This window comes from Hyperolius riggenbachi, chromosome 9 (genome assembly GCF_040937935.1).
Source record: "Hyperolius riggenbachi isolate aHypRig1 chromosome 9, aHypRig1.pri, whole genome shotgun sequence".
In the NCBI taxonomy this organism is placed as follows: Eukaryota; Metazoa; Chordata; class Amphibia; order Anura; family Hyperoliidae; genus Hyperolius; species Hyperolius riggenbachi.
The window spans coordinates 213,812,127-213,834,436 of NC_090654.1; the positions used below are offsets into that span (position 1 = coordinate 213,812,127).

A 22,310-nucleotide genomic window follows, 5' to 3' on the forward strand; every position below is an offset into this window, starting at 1 on the left:
GCCATTAGAAAAAAATGGCTTTGCCTCTTCCATGGATGACAGTTGGCTGACGTTTGGGAATACTCAGTATAAGCGATTAACCATGCAACAGACAAAGAATTGTTGACAACGTTTCTGCTAAAAGCAGTTTAATTTTTATGGCCCTTTGTAGCTCACAAAGAAATACCTGCTGTACCTGCTGCCCTAGTGAAAATTAGATGCCCATTCTGTCACAACATAGCAGTTCTGGATCTTGCTGAAGGTGCTCTTGGCGATTGCAACAAATTACTTTTTGAAAATGGATTCCATTGTAAAAACTTTCAGAACTTCCCTATGTCACTAGTAATGTGACTGAGTGGGCTTGATATATGAAGAAGCTACAGGATGTAGATCACTGAAGAGCACGGCCTTCCTAAAAAAGTTGCCTGCTAGGTGCTAGGTAGCGATCAATTTTAAATACTCATCTGGTTCAGACTGAATCATAGAAAGGGTTGCCAAAAGGTTAGTATATACCAGATTTGTGGTCATAATAAATTAAACAAGACAAGTAACATTTATACTGCACTTTTGTTATGGCGGACTCAAAGTGCTTAAGCTGCATCCACTAGGGCATGCTCAGTAGGCAGTGGCAGGGAGTCTAGCCCAAGGACTCCTTACTGAATAGGTGCTGGCTTACTGAACAGGATGAACCGAGATTGGAACGCAGGTCTCTTTTGTCAGAGGCAGAGCCCAGTCCAGTGCTTTAAAAGAAAAGTCCAAGGTTCCAGCACGGAGTCCCTCTCCATCTCCTGGCTGCACTCCCAGCCATGGACGAGCCCAGTAGAATTAAGCCTCTTGTGCATAGCTGTTTTCCTCTATGCATGAGCTCTCTGTTCTAGTTGGCACGCGCAGATCGAACTCACAGGAACGGCAGCAAGCCACAGAAGATCCAAGGCACAGGAAGTTGTCTCAGTAGCAATCAAGTGATCACGTCTGTTGGTTCTCAAAAATGGTATCTATTTTAGTTTAGTTTTTTTTTTTTTACTTTAAAACAATGAAATTCTATATCCACCTAGGACAGTGGTTCCCAACCCATGTGCCGCGACACATACATGTGTCGCGGCAGCTTCGGGTATGTGTCGCAGTGTCAGCTCTTGGAGGAAAGCAGCGCAGTGGAGGGAGAGCTGTGGGCAGCGGCGGAGAAGGGGGCCATCTCCCCCCCTTCCCTCACCTTAGAGTGCTCTCCCTCCCTCGCTCTCTGCTCCGGAGCTAACTGCGGTCAGGCGTTTGCAGCGGGTGAGACTTACCTTCCGTGTCGCTCCAAGCACCGGAAGTTCTGGTGCCGCAGCCGCTGCTCTGGTCTGCATCACACCAGAGCAGTGGCAAATCGTCCCGCGCCTGCAACGAGACCAGACGGAGACACGAAAGGTAAGTTCCGCCCCTCTGCCAGCCACCGCACTTCGTTCCGGAGGAGAGAGCAAGGGAGGGAGAGCACCCTAAGGTGCCGCTCTCCTTCCCTTGCTCTCTCCTCCTGGGGGGGGGGGGGCACCTGGCTACATATACTGGGCACATATACACCTGACTACATATACTGGACACATATTCCCCTGGCTACATATACTGGGCATATATACACCTGACTACATATACTGGGCACATATACTCCAGGCTACATATACTTTGGACATATACCCCTGGCTACATATACCGGGCACATATACACCTGACTACATATACTGGGCACATATACACCTGACTACATATACTGGGCACATATACCCCTGGCTACATATACTGGGCACATATACCCCTGGCTACATATACTGGGCACATATACACCTGACTACATATACTTGGCACATATACACCTGACTACATATACTGGGCACATATACCCCTGGCTACATATACTGGGCACATATACCCCTGGCTACATATACTGGGCACATATACCCCTGGCTACATATACTGGGCACATATACCCCTGGCTACATATACTGGGCACATATACTGGCCACATATACGCCTGGCTACATATACTGGCCACATATACACCTGCCTACATATACTGGGGACATATACCTCTGGCTACATATACTGGGCACATATATCCCTGGCTACATATACTGGGGACAACTTGCTGTTTGTCATTATGTGCATTTACTGGTGAAAAGCTGTCTCTTATGTACATTTACTGGTGAAAAGCTGTCTCTTATTATGTGCATTTACTGGTGAAAAGCTGTCTCTTATTATGTGCATTTACTGGTGAAAAGAGGTCTCTTATTATGTGCATTTACTGGTGAAAAGAGGTCTCTTATTATGTGCATTTACTGGTGAAAAGAGGTCTCTTATTATGTGCATTTACTGGTGAAAAGAGGTCTCTTATTACGTGCATTCACTGGTGAAAGGCTGTCTCTTAAGTACATTTACCGGTGATAAGCTGTCTCTTATGTGCATTTACTGGTGAAAAGCAGTCTCTTATTATGTGCATTTACTGGTGAAAAGAGGTATCTTATTATGTGCATTACTGGAGAAAAGAGGTCTCTTATTATGTACATTTACTGGTGAAAAGCGGTCTCTTATTATGTGCATTTACTGGTGAAAAGCTGTCTTTTATGTGCATTTACTGGGGAAACGCTGTCTCTCATTACCTGCATTTACTGGTGAAATGCTGTCGCTTATGTGCATTTAGTGGGGAAACGCTGTCTCTCATTACATGCATTTAGTCTACGTGTCACGGAGATCTGAACGTTTGGTTTGATGTGTCACGACTCCAAAAAGGTTGGGAACCACTGACCTAGGACATTAGCTGAATGGGATATATGTTATCCCCACGTTTGCTCAGTTTCCTCCTACAATCCAAAAACATGCTGGTAAGAGAGAACACGAGAGTGTCTATGACTGGCATTTACATACAACTGTTACCTCTTTTAACAGAAGTAAATGGTTCAATGTTTTCTGCCTAGCGTGGTGCAATATAACAGTTTTATGTAAATAGGGGAAATAATTGTTGTGTTTGCAAGCAGAGGGTGAGAGTTATATTTGGAGATTTAAACATTTGCCTGAAGTTCACCTTTAATTGTAATAATGTCCTTGCGTATCCATTTGCACATTGGAATTGCACAGATGAAATGTGTGTATACACAAAACGAGCCAATAATTTGCATAAACACTTTCACACATGTTTTAAGTTCATGCAAAGCAAATGCTATAATTGTTCTATATTTAGTCTCGGGATTCTGCGTAAAAAAGTCCCTAGTGTATCCTCACTGTGCTAATCTATACTGTACACACAAATATAGGCAACTGTTAATAAAAACAGCTCTTTTCACACTTGCAAAACAATAACATGGTGTATGGAAACGTATTGACAAGTGTGAAGAAGTGTCATCCTGGGCTGACAGAGGAAATCATTGACAAGTTTAAATAACCAGAATTCTGTCTATTACACAGCGTATCAGAATACCCAAGCAGCTCGGGGTGACTCAAAACCACTAGGAAAGTACAAGGGACTAGAAGAGACCGAAAAGCCCTCCTACTAATAAGCAATGCTTAGTGTAGTTTGCCTTCTTAATACAGAAGGTATTTGCGATAATTCAGCTTTAAGTGAGCAACTGAGGTCTCCCACAATGCATCACTACTGAATATGCAAATTATGTCTTTATGCCCCTGAAGCCGAAACAGGCTGTCTGCATGTTGGGGTTGGTGTGGCTCTGGAACTTCAAGAAAAATACAAAGGCTGCCGTATTGCAAAAATAAACGTGCCACACATCTGCCAGGTGTACTGATCTGACTGTTACACATCTGCAGCACCTATGTAGCTGGTTGGGTAATAGTGAATCTAAACACCCGATGTGCCTAATTGCGCTGCATCTTACATTTCAGATGCTATATAGAGGCAGATAAAAAACAAAGGCCAGGCAAGCAAGCATTTTTAAAAGGCAGCTGGCAAATACACTTTCCCGATTACCTTCACTTTTGACTTTCTTATAAGTCACCCTGGTAGCTTTGAAAGCAGAACACCCAAAGGCCACCTTTTGATACCAACCCAAAGGCTTCTTCAGCTAAAAAAAAAAAATCCAGTTTTAAAATTTGGTCACATGACCCAAAGCAGTCCAACTGAAGGAGTTAACAAGAAGGTCTGTGTTTGAAGATGCTGCATGGCTTTGAATAATTTAAGTAAAGGGGAAGGTGGGATCCTGCAGTAATGGTTTGGGCACCAAATACAAATGAAAAGAATAATACAGTAATTAAAAAACTTAAATTAAGCCTAATTCGCAACCTAAAACTACCCCAACTCAATTAAATACAATAACAATAATCTCCCACCTTGGAAAGCTAAAACTAACTTCACTCACATAAACAAACCTTAACCTCAAACACTCAAACATCACTAACATAACCAACCCAAACGATATCATTAAACTATAAAACTAACACTAAACTATTTAAACCGTCAGCAAACTATCAGTGAGGTTCACATGTTGGGACATCTCTGATATGGTCTTTGAAATATTATTTTTTCTAGATATTTACTAAAATGCTATAAAAATAGACATATGTCATAGGTGAATTTACGTGTTATTAGTGCAAAACAAAAGATATTACTTATCAGATTTCATCTCCCCAAAAACAAAGGAAACACAAATCCTTGATACAGAATGCAAAATATGTATTTAATATTTCTTGAAAATGTTAGAACGCTTCATATATTCTTCCCAAAACTCGTTTTTTTCTTCAAGAATTTCTTTATAGCTTTCTCAGCTGTCTAATAATTGAAATTTATCAGATGGAGTATATCAAATATATTCTATTTTTCAATCTCAAAGGACCATTTTGAGTAGAGCAGACAGCTACCAGACAATACAGTGCACTCGAAAGAGAAAAAGTTGAAAAAAATATTTAGTATGAAAAGGTGTGAAGATGATTGCTTTGGAGTGAAGACACTTTTCATATACAAATGTGATTTTTTCCCCCCCTGTTCTACAAATGGTGCCACAACGGTAAATTTGCATAGACTAATCCAAACAATCTGTTCGTATGACAATAGTGAACCTCACACGGGCTGCCTATTGTCGGTTTACATATCAGCAAGCTTTATGTTTTCTTGTACCGGCGTTCTGAGCTGTCAAAGGCTCGCTTTGGACTCTAAATAAATGGTTAGAAAGGCGCCGCGTGGAAATATTAGACTTCTCTCCAAAGAAAGCCTGCTGTGTATGAATTCCGAAGCTATTAATTTTTCAGTCAAAAATATGCATGTGCATTGCTCATAATATACAGACACCGCGAGCAGCTCAGGAGAAAGACAATGTTAACTTGCCCGGTTGAATTCACTCGAGGAGTTAAAAGTAAATTTACTGGGAGGTCCAGGAAGTAAGTTGGAATAGTTATAAAGGAGAAAAGGAATAACACAAGAAATTACAAAACAGAAAACAAAGTACAAAATCAACAGTAAACCCTCCCAAATCAATGAATATAATTGTGCCTTCTTAAAACAGAAGGTATTTGCAATAATTCAGGTTTAAAGAGAAAACCCAACCAAGAAATAACCTTCATCCCAATCAGTAGCTGATACCCCCTTTCCAATGAGAAATCCATTTCTTTTTTCAACCGATTCATCAGCCATACAGAGCCCCCTGCTCTGTATGGCTGATTTTGTGGTGAAACCCCTCCCACAGTGTGATGTCAGCGCCTTACAGCACTGAGGTCCTGACATCACACTGTGGGAGCCTTGTTGCAGTTTAGGAAATAAAAGCTGTTTCCAACTGCCAAAAATGCAAGCATCATCTCCTTGCAGTGGCATCACCTGCCAGAAGTAAAAATGTCACCATGTGATACATTTCTGAATGTAAATCAGAGAAAGGAAACATTTTAAAATGAGCAAACATTGACTAAATCATTTATACAGAATTATTGGAAAAATTAAGCACTTTTTTATTACATTACTTTCACTGGAGTTCCTCTTTAAGTGAACTACTGTGGTTTCCCATGATGCATCACTCCCAAATAAGCAAATCATCTCCTGATGCCCCTATATAGTGAGCCTATAGCTTATAAATGTTACAGAGCCACATCAATTCAACATGCATACAGCCTGTTTGGGACTTTCTAGTCCTCACCAGTGCATGGCATGGATTGATATGGCTCTATGGGAAAGGGCTTGGACCAGTACTACGGAATACCCAGATATCTCCTGGTGACACAGAACCACTAAGATAGTATAAGAGGCTAAAAGAAACTAAAAGGGCATAAAGAGATGATTTGCATATTCAAGAGTAATGCATCATGGGAAACCACAGTTTCTCACTTAAACCTGTATTATCGCAAATACCTTCTGTTTTAAGAAGGCAAAATTATAATCATTGTTGCTTATTAGTGAGAGGGTTTTTGGTCTCTACAGCGTTCTACAGTTTAGAAGCGCTTTCCCTTCACCAACAGTCTGTACAGAGAGACAAAGCCCAGCAGCGCCTGCATCTTGCTGCTCTGACAACCTCTCCATGCCTCTCCCTTCTGCCCAAACTGGGAAGGCAGGGAGTCCTTCCGCAGACTATAAGTAGCCAGAACAGTAAAATAAACATCTACACGGATCTGCATCCTCCATTTGTATCAATGATTTAGAACACATTACATGCAAAAAATCAGTACTACAGCCAGGAAAGTTCTTACGCAAATCTGCACTGCAACACTAAACAATTGAATTTTCAGTGCTTGCTAGTTCCCAGGCTGTAATGTGGATCATCTGGCTATAATGATCCCAAAATGATTCGTCTGGAACAGGTATGCAGACTAGCCGTTCTGACTTTCCTCGACTCAGAAAAGAATTAATAGCAGAGGATCCGCATTGCACATAGGTGGCAACATTTTCAGAATCCTGCATGGGCTGCTCCCATAATTCTCTAATAACTGGTGTAAATAATCTTTTATTCAGATGGTTACAGAAGGCAGGAACACACACTTACAGGTTGGGGGCTTGCTTTGGGTTCTGTTGACTTCACATGTAAATGCGTCATCATGGCTTGGAGGCGTTCTTTGTCTTTGGAAAGCTGTGAGAAAAGGAAAAGAGTTACACTTACTTGAAAAATAAAATAAAACATGTATAGTGTTGCAGCTATCCCCTTGAACAGAAAAGGATTAAGATGAAATGGGGTTCTAGGCAAGATGGCAGTTTTTACCAAACACTGATGATCATTGGCCTTTTTTAGTGATATTTGATGGGGGCTAGCATCCTCCAGGCCCCCTAAACTCTCTCCAGGCCCTAGGCAACTGCCTAGATTTGCTTTGTGGATGATCCGGCTTTGCCCTTGAAAATAATCTGTTGATGTGACATCTAATGCTGGGCATACACGGGTCGATCCGGTGGCCGATTAGCCGCCGGATCGACCCCTGCCACATCCCCGCTCGTCCGCGTGGATCGCTTCCCGCTCGTCCCCGCCGGCGCTTTTTATTACCCGCTCGATTCGCCGCTATTGTCCACCTGCGGGGATCGAGCGTGGAATCGATCCCCGCGGTGATCGGACACGTCGGATATTATCAATCGAGCAATCAACGCCATGTATGCCCAGCATTAGCGTCTGTTCCCACTGACAGCAGTGCAGAGTGGTATGCACAGTCTTGCGGAGCGGAACAGGCCCATTCAGTACAAGTGAGCAGATGCGGAAGAGTGTGAAAGAGGAGGCGTTGCACCATGGCTTGTGAGAAAATCCCTTTAGAGCTTCTCCACAAGAAAAGTGTATCAACAGCTTAGGTGAGCACCAGAGAACCAGAAAATCTCCCCAATAAGGAACCACAGAGCAAATTAAATATGTCCCATAACATGCTCAATTTTATCCACCTTTACTTCATTTGATGGGTTAGTCCTCACACAACTGATACTGATTCCAACAGAAGACAATCTTTCTGAGATTTCAGTGATGCAATATCAGGGTTGGACAGCTGCACTAATGTACTCATTACAGCTGAAAATAACCCTATGGGTAATTTATTAAGTGGATTCATTTTTGCTGTGGTGATAGAGACCATTTACAGTATATATTGCCATTCAGGGCAGTGGAGTCGGAGTCGAGGAGTCCGAGCAATTTTGGGTACCTGGAGTCAGAGTAGGTGGTTTCATAAACTAGGGAGTCGGATGATTTTTGTACCAACTCCACAGCCCTGTTGTCGTTCCTTATTGTCGTACTATTATGTAGCATTGACTCTATTCTTCCCATAATTGATTTGAAAAGTCAATAAAACAAGTTACATCTCTAACTTTCCCGCAGTGAGAATCTGATGACACCACCACAGTTAAAGACCAATTTTTGTAAGATGTGGTGGAAACTGGAGCTGCTGGAAGAACCTGGTGCACCTAGGGGAGAAACGTATACACTTCATACAGAGAGGACAGAAACCCAAAACAACTTAGCCACTGTGCCACCCACATATACTGGAAATGCTTGAAATTGTAATTTAAGGGTGGGAAGCCTTCAATATGACACTGATCATTAGACAGGTACGGAGGCTTCCATCTTCTTGACCGTCTCCCCAAAAAATGCTAATTTCTGACCATAAAGCTTTCTAAATTCTAACTCCTAAAAATTCTCATTTCTAATTTTCATAGAACAAGTACAGTGATTAGCAAATTCATTTGATACCTTCTCCAACTGAGAAAGTATTTTATCAAGTGGATCCCTATTACAGCCAGAAAACTAGCGTCATTTTAATAGGGGCCAACTTAGAGGATAACGGAGAAGTTGCCGTCCACGCAAATCTCCACTCACCCAGAAGAAGAAGCATATTTGCATATTATGCACATTCTCCACTCAACACTAGTAAAGATCACAGCTTGCAAATCTGTCTAATTACAGGCTTCCTTTAAAAATTAAATCAGTATTACAGGCAGTTAAACATACCTATCTTTCCAACTTTATCCTCATCAATTACACTGCAGTGTACAAAATAAAAGAACAGTCACATGTGCCTAGCTTTAGTGTATGGGCAGCTTTCAAAATTGTTACTTCTTAACCACAACATATAAAAATAAAAGTAGTGCATAGTTGCTAACTTTACATTTTTGGTCGTATTACTTTTGGCCAGCTTTAATAAACCAGTTTAAAAAACTTCTTTTGGAGTGCGGGGAAGACTGCAGGATGTGAAAATGTTAAACTGTTGCTGTGTAGTATAATTCCTTCCCTCAGCTTCTCTGTCATTTAAATTGTGTGGATGTTGCTGAGCAGACCATGGAGGAAGAAATCAAGCATAGCGCTATAATGCTATCTATAATGCTTTCAGTGACCTGCTCATTCTGACAGTTGTAGTAAACAATGCAGTACTCAAGAACAACAGTTTTGAAGGAATAATCGGGATCTAATGAAGGCAATTGCATTTTCTAACAGGCTTTTTTTTTACTCTCAGCTTGCCCACACTGAAGGCTGTTAGCGATCTTTTCTGTGATTTGAGTTACACTTTAACCACTTGAGGACCCAGCCTTTACCCCCCCTTAAGGACCAGCGCTACTTTTTATGATCTGTGCTAGGTGGGCTCTGCAGCCCCCAGCACAGATCATGTTACATGCAGAGCGATCAGATCGCCCCCCTTTTTCCCCCCCTATGGGGATGATGTGCAGGGGGGGTCTGATCGCTCCGGTCTGCAGGCATGTTGCAGGGGGGGGGGGGACCTCAAAGCCCCCCTCCGCGGCAAAATTCCCCCCTCCCTCTCCTACCTGCTCCCCCCCCCGCTGTCCGTCCTGTGCAGCCAGTGACAGGCTGTCCCCTGTCACATGGCGGCGATCCCCGGCCGCTGATTGGCCGGGGATCGACGATCTGCCTTACGGCGCTGCTGCGCAGCAGCGCCGTACAATGTAGACAAAGGAGACATACGTCTCCTACGCTTACATTTAGTCTGCGAGCCGCGATCAGCGGCTCGCAGGCTATTCACGGAGACCCGCTCCGTGATCTAACAGGAAACGGCCGCTCGTGCGAGCGGCCTTTCCTGATTAATTAGGGAGGCACCTGGCGACACAGAACTGCGTCGCTGGTCCTCCAGCTACCACTTCGCCGCCACACGGTATGAGTGTGCGGTCGGCAAGTGGTTAAAGTAAACCTGAGGTAAGAGTGATATAGGGGCTGCCTTATTTATTTCCTTTTAAACGATACCAGTTGCATAGCAGTGCTGTTGATCTTCTGGCCCCAATAGTGTCTGAATCGTAAACCAGAAACAAGCATGCAGCTAATCAGTCAGAGCACCTGATCTGCATGCTTGTTCGGGGTCTACGGCTATAAGGACTAGAGACAAAGGATCAGGGGGACAACTAGGCAACTTGCACTGTTTAAAAGGAAATTAATATGGCAGTCTTTGTATCACTCTCACCTCAGGTTACCTTTAAATGATGCCATATGACAGTCCCTGCATGCCTTCCCAATGACAGTAGCTTATGAGACAATGGCCCATGTGCCACTAACTTTTTAACCTGATTTATCTTCTAGTTTAATCTCTTCTTTAAACTAACTTTTCAGCATTTTACAATTAAAAAAGTACCCAAAAATTGTTGAAAAAGTGCTATAAAATTTATTTTGAGTCTTTTCTTGCTTGCTGGAGGCTTAAAGGGAATTTAATGTCAAGTTGTGAAAATATCACCTAGGAAAAAACTCAGGAGAAAAATTGAATTGCTTATGGGCCAATATCTAATGAAGGAGTGGTAAAAAGTAGCCTAAATCTCACTCACGTAACAGCCTCTTCAATAGGGAAGGTAATGATGAGGAGAACTGTTGAAGAAGCATGCGGTCACCTTGATCAGCTGATAGATTTGTAAGCTTCTGATTTGCTGTGATGACTTCTTGGTTTGTCACATGGTCAGGACCAGCAAATCAGAACCTTACAAATCTATCAGCTGATCAAACTGATCACATGCTTCTCCATGAGTTCTCCTGCGCATTGCCAGCCCTACCCTTCAACATATATATTAAGGTATCTGTGGCCATAAACTACCATCAGTAGTAGGTGGGTGTTTAACTTCCGACATTTCACTTTGAGGACCTCTGGCCAAATAAAAGTGTGCCCGCCACATGAGCAGCTGACAGACACTTCCCACACTCAAACTGCTGGGCTCTCTAGAAGCGTGAGGACGGCACAGAAATTGTCCTGAAATGCACATAATTAATCTTGCTGGGGGATGAAACAGAGTGTGCCGCATCACCTGAAGCTTCAATTTAAACCATATTAGTATCTGCCCTTAACAAGATATGGGAAAGTAATCATAGTAGCAACCATTTTATTTGTATTCTCTTCTGCAGAGCTGATAGAACGTCGTGTGCACAAAATGACTTTTATAATTCTCCGCCTAATGCCTGTGACACGTTGTCTCTGGTTACTCTTGTTCAATTATATAATATGAATGCTTGCTCAAATCAGATATTCTGTTGTACCGACACTACAGGCGATACATAAAGTTCATGTTTTGGTGATTGAAAAAAAAAAACCTGCAGCTTTCAAAAGAACAACATGGAAATTAAATTTAAAGGAAAGGCTCTCAGTTAAATTGAGGGGAGAATTTTCAGATACCAACAAGGAACATAATTCAAGTGAATTCCAGGATAAACGTACAATTGCTCTTGTTAATGACAAGACCTTGTTGATCTTACAGCACAGCTGTTAGCAACAAGTGCAGAAAAAGCTGAAAGTAGATTTTAAGACCATGTGCCCTAACCCTAACATCCCACATCAACAATGATCAATGACTTGGCGATACCTCAATGCCCAGTTTATTTATAGAGTAAGGCTAGTTACATCAAGAGAGTAGCTCATTTTTCGGTTCGACCAGACTAAAATTCAAAGCCGGTTATCATTCTTTGTGCTACAGGCAGTGGCACCGGGACAGGGGTCACAGAGATTGCAATCCTGACTGGGCTCCATGCTCTCAGAGGGCTCTCAAAGGTTCTCCTTTTGACCACTGTCTGCCATGCCTCTTTATGCAGAGTAGAGACAGTGGAGTGTGCTAGTGTATATTACCTGTGTTTATGTTACCTGTCCTGTGGGCAAAGCCCCTAGCACCACCCCATTTATACCAACAAATTTTCAGGTAAAATATTTTTGTATAGTTCCACCCCAACACACTATGCAATTAGTATCACAAAACAGGCTCAAGACTATATGGGCTTTTAGTAGGAACAGCAATATAAAATCTTCTCGATTGCAGTCATGAAATGTAGACAGTTCATACAAAGATCCACTTTACAGAATCATAGGTTGCCTGACACGTGTTTCACGGCCAAAAGACGCTTCCTCAGAGGTACACAAATATATAGATATCAGGGAAAAACCGGGTTTAGGGAACCGCAATCTTGGATGAAGATATGTCCAAGAGCGACACCGAGAAGTACTGTCCGCAAAAGCCAACAGGAAAATGCAGGATAGCCCTCCCCATTTATGGCACGACATCCATTAGCTAATTCTGTGATAGACTACCACCACCATCGCTGAAGACTGAACACTCCTGATCTGAATTTTACTGCATATATTACACTGGGCCATTACATTACTGCATATATTTCATGGTGTCATTATGCTACTGCATATATTTCACTTGGCCATCACTCTGTATAACATTACAAAAGTAAATGAATGCACGAGCAATACATAAGAAACTAGAAAATGTTATTACATCTCAGGTTGTCATACAACTGTTATCTTTATGCTAAAAGTATGACTGTGCTGCTAGTAATTTACACACCATATTCCTGTTTTGTCCATTAAAAAAACTGTAGTGCCAGGGTTTAAAACAACAGACTTTTGCGATTATAGAATCCTAGTTCTACCTCGGCATAGATCCAGTGGTATTGTCCTGTGCACCATTGAACAGGCTGATGTATGGAATGGGGGGACGACTAGATTCTGCTGATTTTACTAGACAAATTTAGAAGGGGGAGTTTAATGATTGCAATTGAATAGTGATTTTACCTATTGGGACTTGTATATATGGCAGATATAGACTAATTTAATTTTTTTCCTCCATTTCAGATACCTTTTCAGGGAAATCTTAAAGAAAAACATCATAAATTGTTAATTACTCTGACGTTGACTGATATAAAAATATTTGTGAAATATACACCTTTTATGGCCTGTACACAAGCACAACCAAAGTGCCTAACTGTTGTCTGATTTTGGTCTGTTGGATAACAATCAGGCTTGTGTACGTGTGGCAAATGACTAGGCAAGTGACTGATAACAGGTGGTTTTCCTGATCCAGCCTGCGGATCAACTCACATGACTGTTGGGTGGTTATCGTGCAGTTGGCCATGTGTGTACAATGTTGTTTTAACAACGTAATTGTTTGAATGTGGCCATGTTGTGCAGTCCGTCATTTAACTTGCGCACGCGGTATGTAACTGAGTTGATTGTCCAGTTGGTTGGTGCGTGGAAAATACAAGGCATGTAAACAGTTTGTCGTAGTGTCAGTCATGTTAAAGTCCACCTCGTCCCTAGCCATCATTCTGTGCTGCTCTGATAAGCAGAAGTGCCCTTCTGACAGCAACAGGTGTATCCCAGAGCCGTGCGCCTCCTGATTGTGCTCCTGTGGCTGGGAGCATTCTTCGGTTACATAGTTCATAAAAATTGGAACTGCGTGCGCAGAATGCTTGTGACCACAGGATCATCGAGGAGCCACACGGCCCAGGTCGCAAATGCAAAGTAGCCCGCAATTGGACCAGGTGAGTGTAGCATCATGGAATGATGGCACAGAACCAGGAGGACATCAGGGGGCTGGAACTAACGACCTTATCTGAATGCCTGTTTTCTCCTTTTTTGTGTGGGCATCTTCCAGGTGCTCTGGTTGCTCCCCACATCTCAAAAACATATTTCTAGTTAAAATAAAATATGACCATACTGGCCAACCCTACTTTGTGCTTATGTGCATGTAGGAATACGAGATGGCGAGCTCTTCTGGAAATAGAGAATTAGCACCAAATAAATACATTGTTATCTATATACTAAAATTATATATACACTCACAACTGTCAATAAAATGCATGAAACAAATTATCTTCAGATGAACGTGCATTCTCATAAAACAGATCTTTTCACTACCATAAAATAATTGGAAATTACCGTTTATAACAATAATAAAAAAATATTCGAAGTACTAAAATGTGCTGCAGAAAACAATGTTTGATGTATTATTACCACTCTAAACTATCAGCTGTAAATCTTAATAAAAGTGCATAATTACTTGGTGTGCGGTTGGTACCCATTTATGTGACCACATCGCCGACTTCTCATCCCCCCACCCCCCTGTAATTGTTTCTGCAAGACTCGATAATTTACGCTTCACACTACGATGCCGGGAAATAAATTAGGCCACAGCGGGTTAATGAAGACTACACTGGGAGGAAGGCCTGAAATAAAGGGCCCCTAGAATTTATGCAGGAGTCGACAAGACACAAGACGAATTGAGAAAGGATATAAGATGTTATGTAATTAAAAAGATATATGCTTTTTCTTTTTTTTCTTTTTTACAGAGGGAGAAAGAGCAACAACAGAAACTTTAAGTCTGTTTTTGCAGATATTTCTCAGTGACTATTTGAAGCTGCAAATGACTTTAAAACTCTGTAAAATTCCAAATGTAATTATCTTCCCTATTTAGCCCAGGGCCCTCTATATATCTTCACAATGCTGTCTTGCATACAAAACAGCCATTTCCCGACAAGCCACAGCGCAATTTAAAATGACTACAAGTGCATGAAAAGCAATGGGTTAATCAGCCACCTATTGGCAAGGTGTCCTTGGGACCAAATGGCCAGCTACAAATTTGCATCAAACAACAATGTCAGATATGCTTAATTTAATTGTTGAATTATTTTTAGGAGTTTTTTTTTCAATAAAACCATTCATGAAGTTTTGTTTTACTGCATATGTTTTCCAACTGGCAGCTGATGGTTTTGGTGGCCACTAATATATTTGGGTTCCAAACAGGGGCATAACTACAGGTGAGCAGCCCCTGTGACTGCAGGAGGGCATAGAGGTGTGTGTGTGGGGGGAGGGGGAGTGCAACTACAATCCCTCCCTCCAATACTACAGATCAGGTGTTTTTGTAGCTACACGTGTTATGGGTGTGAAGATTACACTTGTTTATGACCTTTGTAAGGCAGGCCCCCAGACTAGTTGGGGGCCCTATGATCACAGAAGTACTCAAATTATGTGAGATACTACAGAAAACAAAAGGACCTAGTGCTCACTTACCCAGGGGCCTGTTTATAAGAAAGAGGCAATGTGAAAAACAGATCTATACTGTTTTGTTCTCCACTTTCCAAAAGCCTGATCGCCACTTTTTTAACACACAACACTGATAAAAGTGGAAACAGGGTTTGTTTGGTAATCAGCCATTCAAATGCAGAGAGCTGCAGTTCTATAAATCACCTATAGTGGAAGTCAGGAGGCCCATTCGCTTGCAGGTGGAAAACTGTTTGTTCTCCACTTGCAACTGCTAATTCTTCCTGTGTACAGTTATTAGCAAATTGAAGATGACAACAAAGATTGTGAACAGGATGTTCGAAACAACCGAGTCTGCTCTCAACTACTTCCTATTGGGTTTCCCTCTCTTAACTTATTTAGGACTGGAACTTCTGGTCTCTTTAAGGACCTGAGGCTTTTTTTTATTTTTACACATCATGATCACTGTGATTGGCTCACAGTGATAGGAGGTCAGGAGCCAATGAAAACGGCTTCTAACGCAGTCACGGAGCTCTGCTGTCTGTGCAGGCGGGGACACGCTATTGCGTCTGTGATCATGATCGAGTGACGTTAAAATGATGCTGCATCAGGCTTATGGTGGCCAATAATGAGCCAACCTTTTTCATCCAATCTTACCATTTCTAAATTATCCATTTACTATATTTGCTCAATTTATCCTTCTACTACACAGATTTGGTAAAATGGGATGAAAAAGATTGGATTATTAGTGGCCACTTTTAGGCAGTCACAAGTGCGGTATAGTTTAACCTATACGCAGTCCCGAACCAGTTAAAGTGGTTATCTCTATGGCCCCTTATAAAGTGGTGATTAGATCTCATCGCCATTTTATGAATGTGGGGGTTTGCACTAAAGTACTGACTAATAATTGAAAATATTGGTATTCCAGGGGCAATCATGCTGAAAGGTATCTTCTGCTGACGGCTATTTTTGTAAATATGTTAATCTGAAAAATTACATTATGTCAGAAAAATATAACTGCATTTTTCCGGCAAATAATACATTTGACCCCATAATGATTTTCTTTCAGAAATAAAAAAAACCTGATGCTTCTGACTTCATTCCCTTTTTAACAATGCCAATGGCATGGCTGTCAGGCTAATCTTATGGCTTCTGTAGTGTCGGAGATGCACCTGCAACAAGGATGCAGCCAGTGGGGGGTACTCTGCAAACCTGTCCTGGACAGGGCAGACATAGCCCGGTTCATCATGGGGGCTCAGTCACACATATGCTCTCTCATGGGCCCACCTGTGTAGCCACCCACCCAGCAGGGCCAGTGCTTCCGTAGAGGCAGAGGGGGCAATTGCCTCAGTGCCCCCGAGCCTGTAGGGGCCTGCTGAGGTGCGACTCCCATCCTTCCTTTTAAAGTAACTGTGCTTCCCAGTGCCCCTTAATTGTCTTCAGCAAAGTAGTTTATCTTTGCAGGGGTACCTCTCCTCTGTGTCTCAGCTGCATATTATTATGCAATAACATGCCACCGGGTCGCAGACAAAAGAAGCACCTGCGAGGATGAAGTTGGGGAGTGCATGGAGAAAAAGACTGACAGAGGAGTGCTCTTGCCGGGACAGGTGAGACACTACTCTGCTGAATGCATTGTAGGGCTTTGGTAAGGAAAGTTAGGGCTAGTTCACACAGGCTTTTAGCGGCTTTCCATGGCTTTCGGTTGCAGTTGGCGTTTTTCTTCCCCATTTGGGGACATTACCCTAGGCAGTTAACCGCCCCAGGACAATACATGTAGCGTCCAGGGTTGCCTTGAATGTCAGGGAAAGTCGGGATCGAAACGCTGTGTTCGCACAAACGCCGGTAAAAGCCCAGTACAAACGCTCCCATTCACTTGAATGGGAGCGTTTTAACGCCGAGTCCTGAACGCTGGGGGTACGCAGACGCCCGTGTGCACCAGCCCTTAAGTTGGAGGGGTGAACATGGGGGTTTGGCATATGCCTCAGGGGCTGTGAAAAAAAAATTGGCTACAATACAGGTAGGGGAGGGGTCTGTCGAGGGAGGGGGGCCTGGGTTAAATTTGTTGGGGGGGGGGGCTTATTGGTACTAAAACTGGCCCTGCTTACCAGGGGCTTTATACTTGTCTGTGCCCCTGAAATACTACAGCCCCTTTAAAGGCGTACTGTAGGGGGGTAGGGGGAAAAAAAGAGTTGAACTTACCTGGGGCTGCTAATGGTCCCCCGCAGACGTCCTGTGCCCGCGCAGCCACACAGTGATGCTCCGGTCCCTGCCTCCAGTTCACTTCTGCAATATCCGACTTTAAAGTCGGAAAACCACTGCGCTTGCGCGGCCTTTTCCTTGCTCCCACTGACATCACCAGTAGTGTATTGCACAGGCCCAGTACAGTCTGCGCCTGCGCAGTACGCTCCTGGTGACGTCAGTGGAAGTGAGAACACACGGCCGTACAGGCGCAGTGGTTTTCCGACTTTAAAGTTGGAAATTCCAGAAAAGAAAACCAGAGGTGGGGACCGGAGCATCAGTGAGTGGCTGCGCAGGCTCAGGACGTCTGCGGGGGACCATTAGAAGCCCCAGGTAAGTTCAACTCTTTTCCCCCAACCCCCTACAGTAGTCCTTTAAGCTGTGTGAGGACTATTGCTCTGCTCACTCAGCCCTCCACTTGACACATGATTAGACGGTGGGTGTCTAGGTAAAGGACAGAATATGATTGGCCTCATTGGCAGCCTTTGTTGGCACAGATCAAGAGTATGACATGTCTGCACTTCAGTTATCTGGATGTTTGGCTCATTAATGGGACCTTTGAGGACTCAGCAGTAAGTAAGGTTGTGGGGACCACCCCTTTTTAATCATTCAAATTCTTTTTGTGCACTGATGTCTGCTTTAAATATTAGCTGTTATGTGTGCCTTTTAATGAATGATGTTGAAAGATGGACAGCAAAAGCAGGAGGAGGAAGGAAGGGAAGCCGTACAAAAACTAGATTACAATTAGACAACATGAATCCAGTAAAATTGGTGACAGTATTTTACCTGTAACTCTAATTGCTGTACAACTTGCATCTGAACTCGACACTGAGCCGTGCTCCTGTCATCCAATGCATGCTCATTGTTGAGATGTCTGTAATGACAGAACAAGAAATAATGAGCAATAGGTACCTACCATGCCTCAAGGTCGGCCATGATTTAGGGTTCAGTGGTACATCCTACATAATTTTAAGCCTAGTTAATAACATAGATGAACGAGAACTGGTTAGCAGCATGTCTATGAATTGTACACTAGGCAATGTTCAAAGCCTTCAGATCAGTTTGTTTCAGTCTTTACTTTCAATACCGTTTCCCAATGCTCAGTCACCAGAACATCTCCTTCAAGATCAACAAAAACCACAGAAACCTACAGGTTAAATATGGCCCTCAGTTGGCATGTGGATAGGCAGGTTCCATTCAACAGTCAAAAGATCTGTCATACAATTGATTTTTCTTTTAACATGCAGAGAAGGAGTTGAGTTCATCCTTATGAAGAACCAAGTGATGATCCTAGAACTGGCCAATCACATAAGGAAACAGTACCAACTTGTTTTGAAAATTCAGACCAGCACAGTTTTTTTCACCCTGAGTAGGAAGCATTAAATGAGACTTGAACTGAGAGGGATATAGAGGCACCCATATTTGATTACATTTAACTAATACAAGTTGCCTGCCATCCTGCTGATCTCTTTAGCTGCAGTAGTGTCTGTATCACACACGTGAAACAAGCACAGGGCCAATCCAGTCAGCCTTCAGTCAGAAGCACCTGAACAGTATGCTTGCTCAGGATTATCAGCAGAACATCAAAGCAATGTGCATTGTTTAAAAAGGAAATAAATATGTCAGCCTCCATATCCCTCTCAGTTCAGGGGTCCTTTAAGAAATAAAGGCAGGCCGTATCTGTTCTCAATCTGCAAGCAATCAGACTGTTAATCATCACCTATAACCTGTATCACCTATTTGTATGTATAAAGTGTACAAGTTAGTTCCCCTCTTCATTCTGTCCTTCAGTATGGCAGTAATCTAAAGGCCAGTACCCACCATGCAATTTTCCCAATGATTTTTAAAACGATTGGCGTTTTTTTGAGCAACGAGTGGTCGTTTCTGTAATCTTGTGACAAGGGTACAGGTACACAATCACGCAACGTTTAGCAACGCGTGCCGATAATGGCCCATCATGCTGGATCGTATCTTTAAGAACCCCGATGACCACGTGCAAAGTACCACGATCGCTTGATTTCCCGTTCACACCCACTGTGTGCCGTTGTATAATGTCGTGTGACGTCACGAGCAGGAAGAGGAGTCGCCACGCGCTTGTCGTCAAGGGGACAGCGCTGGACCCGTGGGTGGTGAGTAGCTTAAATCTCAGTACACTCTGGACAGCTGTCTGTGTACAATCATGCATGGAGGACTTGGCTGAGCTGCATGTGAAGTACTATGGAGAGAGAAGAAGGAGGCCTTCCATTGCAGGAAGTACAATAATAATCACTTAAACATACTACTTCCCTGAGCAGGGATGACAAATGTCCAATGTCTGTACAAGGCGTAATGTGTACATACACATGATCTAGCATTCTGAACATCTAACTCCACAGATCATTTATTTTCCTTTGAAACAATGATCCATAACCCACTTGTATTTGATAAGGATGCGGTTTGTATGCTGTGCAGATGTCCCTGGAGCCAGCCTTATCTTAAGAAAGGAATAATCAAATAAGGCAACTAAACAGTATTCAATCCTATTCAACCCCTGGGGAATCTGATTATATGATCAATAAAAAATGTTTACACTTAAATGTTCAGGGTTTGAATACTATCAAAAAGTATATCTGACTTTGATAAGATATTCAACTGGAAGTCAATGGAAACTTGCTACTCTGCATGATATTGCACTATTTTCTGCAGTATGAACAGTTGAGTATTGTGCCGTGTCACCCAGTCAGTAAAAGCCAGAAGAAATAGGATAATACCATTAATTGGCTAACTTAGAAGAAAAGGAGTAGGCTTTCCACTAATAAGCCTTCTTCAGACTCGATTCCTGTCAGGAATCACTTTTAAGGTGCGTACACACGCACTACGGCCGCCAACGACGGGTCCGTCAGACCCTCCCGCTGGGCGGACTTTCAGACAACAGTAGCGCGTGTGTACGTGCTGTCGGGTGGACTGATAAGGCTGTTTCTGAACGATCTGCTGAGCGGATCGCTCAGAAACAGCCTTATCAGTCCGCCGACAGCACGTACACATGCGCTACTATCGTCTGAAAGTCCGCCCAGCGGGAGGGTCTGACGGACCTGTCGTTGGCGGCCATAGTGCGTGTGTACGCTAGAGTTGGGCCGAACGGTTCGCCGGCGAACGTGGTTCGCGCGAACTTAGGTGGTTCGCGTGCGGGTACCGCACGCGAACGTTTTGCGGAAGAAGTTCGGTTCGCCCCATAATGCACCTGAGGGTCAACTTTGACCCTCTACATCACAGTCAGCAGGCCCAGTGTAGCCAATTAGGCTACACTAGCCCCTGGAGCCCCACCCCCCTTATATAAGGCAGGCAGCGGCGGCCATTACGGCCACTCGTGTGCCTGCATTAGTGAGAGTAGGGCGAGCTGCTGCAGTCTCTCATATAGGGAAAGATTAGTTAGGCTTAACTTCTTCCTGGCTGCATACCTGTTCTGTTCAGTGAGCCCTCAGCCCACTGCATACCTGTACTGTGATCCTGCCACTGCATACCTGTTCTGTGAACCCACCCACCACCACTGCATACCTGTTCAGTGATCCTGCCACTGCATACCTGTTCTGTGAACCCACCCACCACCACTGCATACCTGTTCAGTGATCCTGCCACTGCATACCTGTTCTGTGAACCCACCCACCACTGCATACCTGTTCAGTGATCCTGCTGCCACTGCATACCTGTTCTGTGAACCCACCCACCACTGCATACCTGTTCAGTGATCCTGCTGCCACTGCATACCTGTTCTGTGAACCCACCCACCACTGCATACCTGTTCAGTGATCCTGCCACTGCATACTTGTTCTGTGAACCCACCCACCACCACTGCATACCTGTTCAGTGATCCTGCCACTGCATACCTGTTCTGTGAACCCACCACTGCATACCTGTTCTGTGAACCCACCCACCACTGCATACCTGTTCAGTGATCCTGCTGCCACTGCATACCTGTTCTGTGAACCCACCACTGCATACCTGTTCAGTGAACCCGCCACTGCATACCTGTTCTGTTCAGTGGACCCGCCACTGTATACCTGTTTAGTGAACCCGCCACTGCATACCTGTTCTGTTCAGTGGAGTTTGGTGTGTCAGTGTGAAGCAGTACCTTAATTACACTACCTGATTGATGTATACACATGCAAGATGTTTTAAAGCACTTTAGGCCTGTCATTTAGCATTCAATGTGATTTCTGCCCTTAAAACGCTGCTTTTCGTCAAATCCAGATTTTTCCCGGGGACTTTTGGCGTGTATCCCACTCCGCCATGCCCCCCTCCAGGTGTTAGACCCCTTGAAACATCTTTTCCATCACTTTTGTGGCCAGCATAATTATTTTTTTTTTTTCAAAGTTCGCATCCCCATTGAAGTCTATTGCGGTTCGCGAACTTTAACGCGAACCGAACCTTCCGCGGAAGTTCGCGAACCCGGTTCGCGAACCTAAAATCGGAGGTTCGGCCCAACTCTAGTGTACGCACCTTAAGTCACCTTAAGGTCCTTGCACACATCCAATTTTTATCTGCAGATGGATGACTGGCCAATTTTACCACCTCCATGTAGTACGAGAACATTTCTACAGTATTTTCATAGTATTGAAAATCTGTTGGCCCTCATACTAAATGGCAGGGATAAAACTGACCAGTCATCTGAAGATTAAAATTGGATGTGTGCACAGAGCCTTATTCATAAGATGAGATTCTATTAATAAACTTTGTAGTGGAAAAAAGACCTTAACGGGGCACTGAAAACTAAACTGATTTTCCACTGATTGTCTTATATACATGCATCGTTTTAGAGCATGGAGCTCAATGAAAGCTGCTTTCTATGTATTTCGTATATTTTCAAGGGTTCAGAAAGTGCCTCAAATGATGTGTCTGAGCTACATTCCTGAATGAGTCGACAAATTCCTACCATTCTACTTCATAATCCAAGCAGTGAC

At 43.3% G+C, this 22,310-nt stretch overlaps 1 protein-coding gene across 18 annotated transcripts in view; it reads right to left on the reverse strand.

The window, feature by feature from the left end:
- The window catches only part of FOXP1 (forkhead box P1), a 1,092,253-nt gene that overhangs the window by 46,139 nt on the left and 1,023,804 nt on the right, over positions 1-22,310 (reverse strand). For all 18 annotated transcript variants that reach the window (XM_068253977.1, XM_068253974.1, XM_068253975.1 and 15 more), the window contains 2 exons: positions 18,160-18,247; positions 6,918-7,001 (listed from right to left, as the gene is read on the reverse strand). In XM_068253977.1, coding sequence (XP_068110078.1) covers positions 6,918-7,001; positions 18,160-18,247 — 172 coding nt within the window. The remainder of the gene's footprint in view (positions 1-6,917; positions 7,002-18,159; positions 18,248-22,310) is intronic.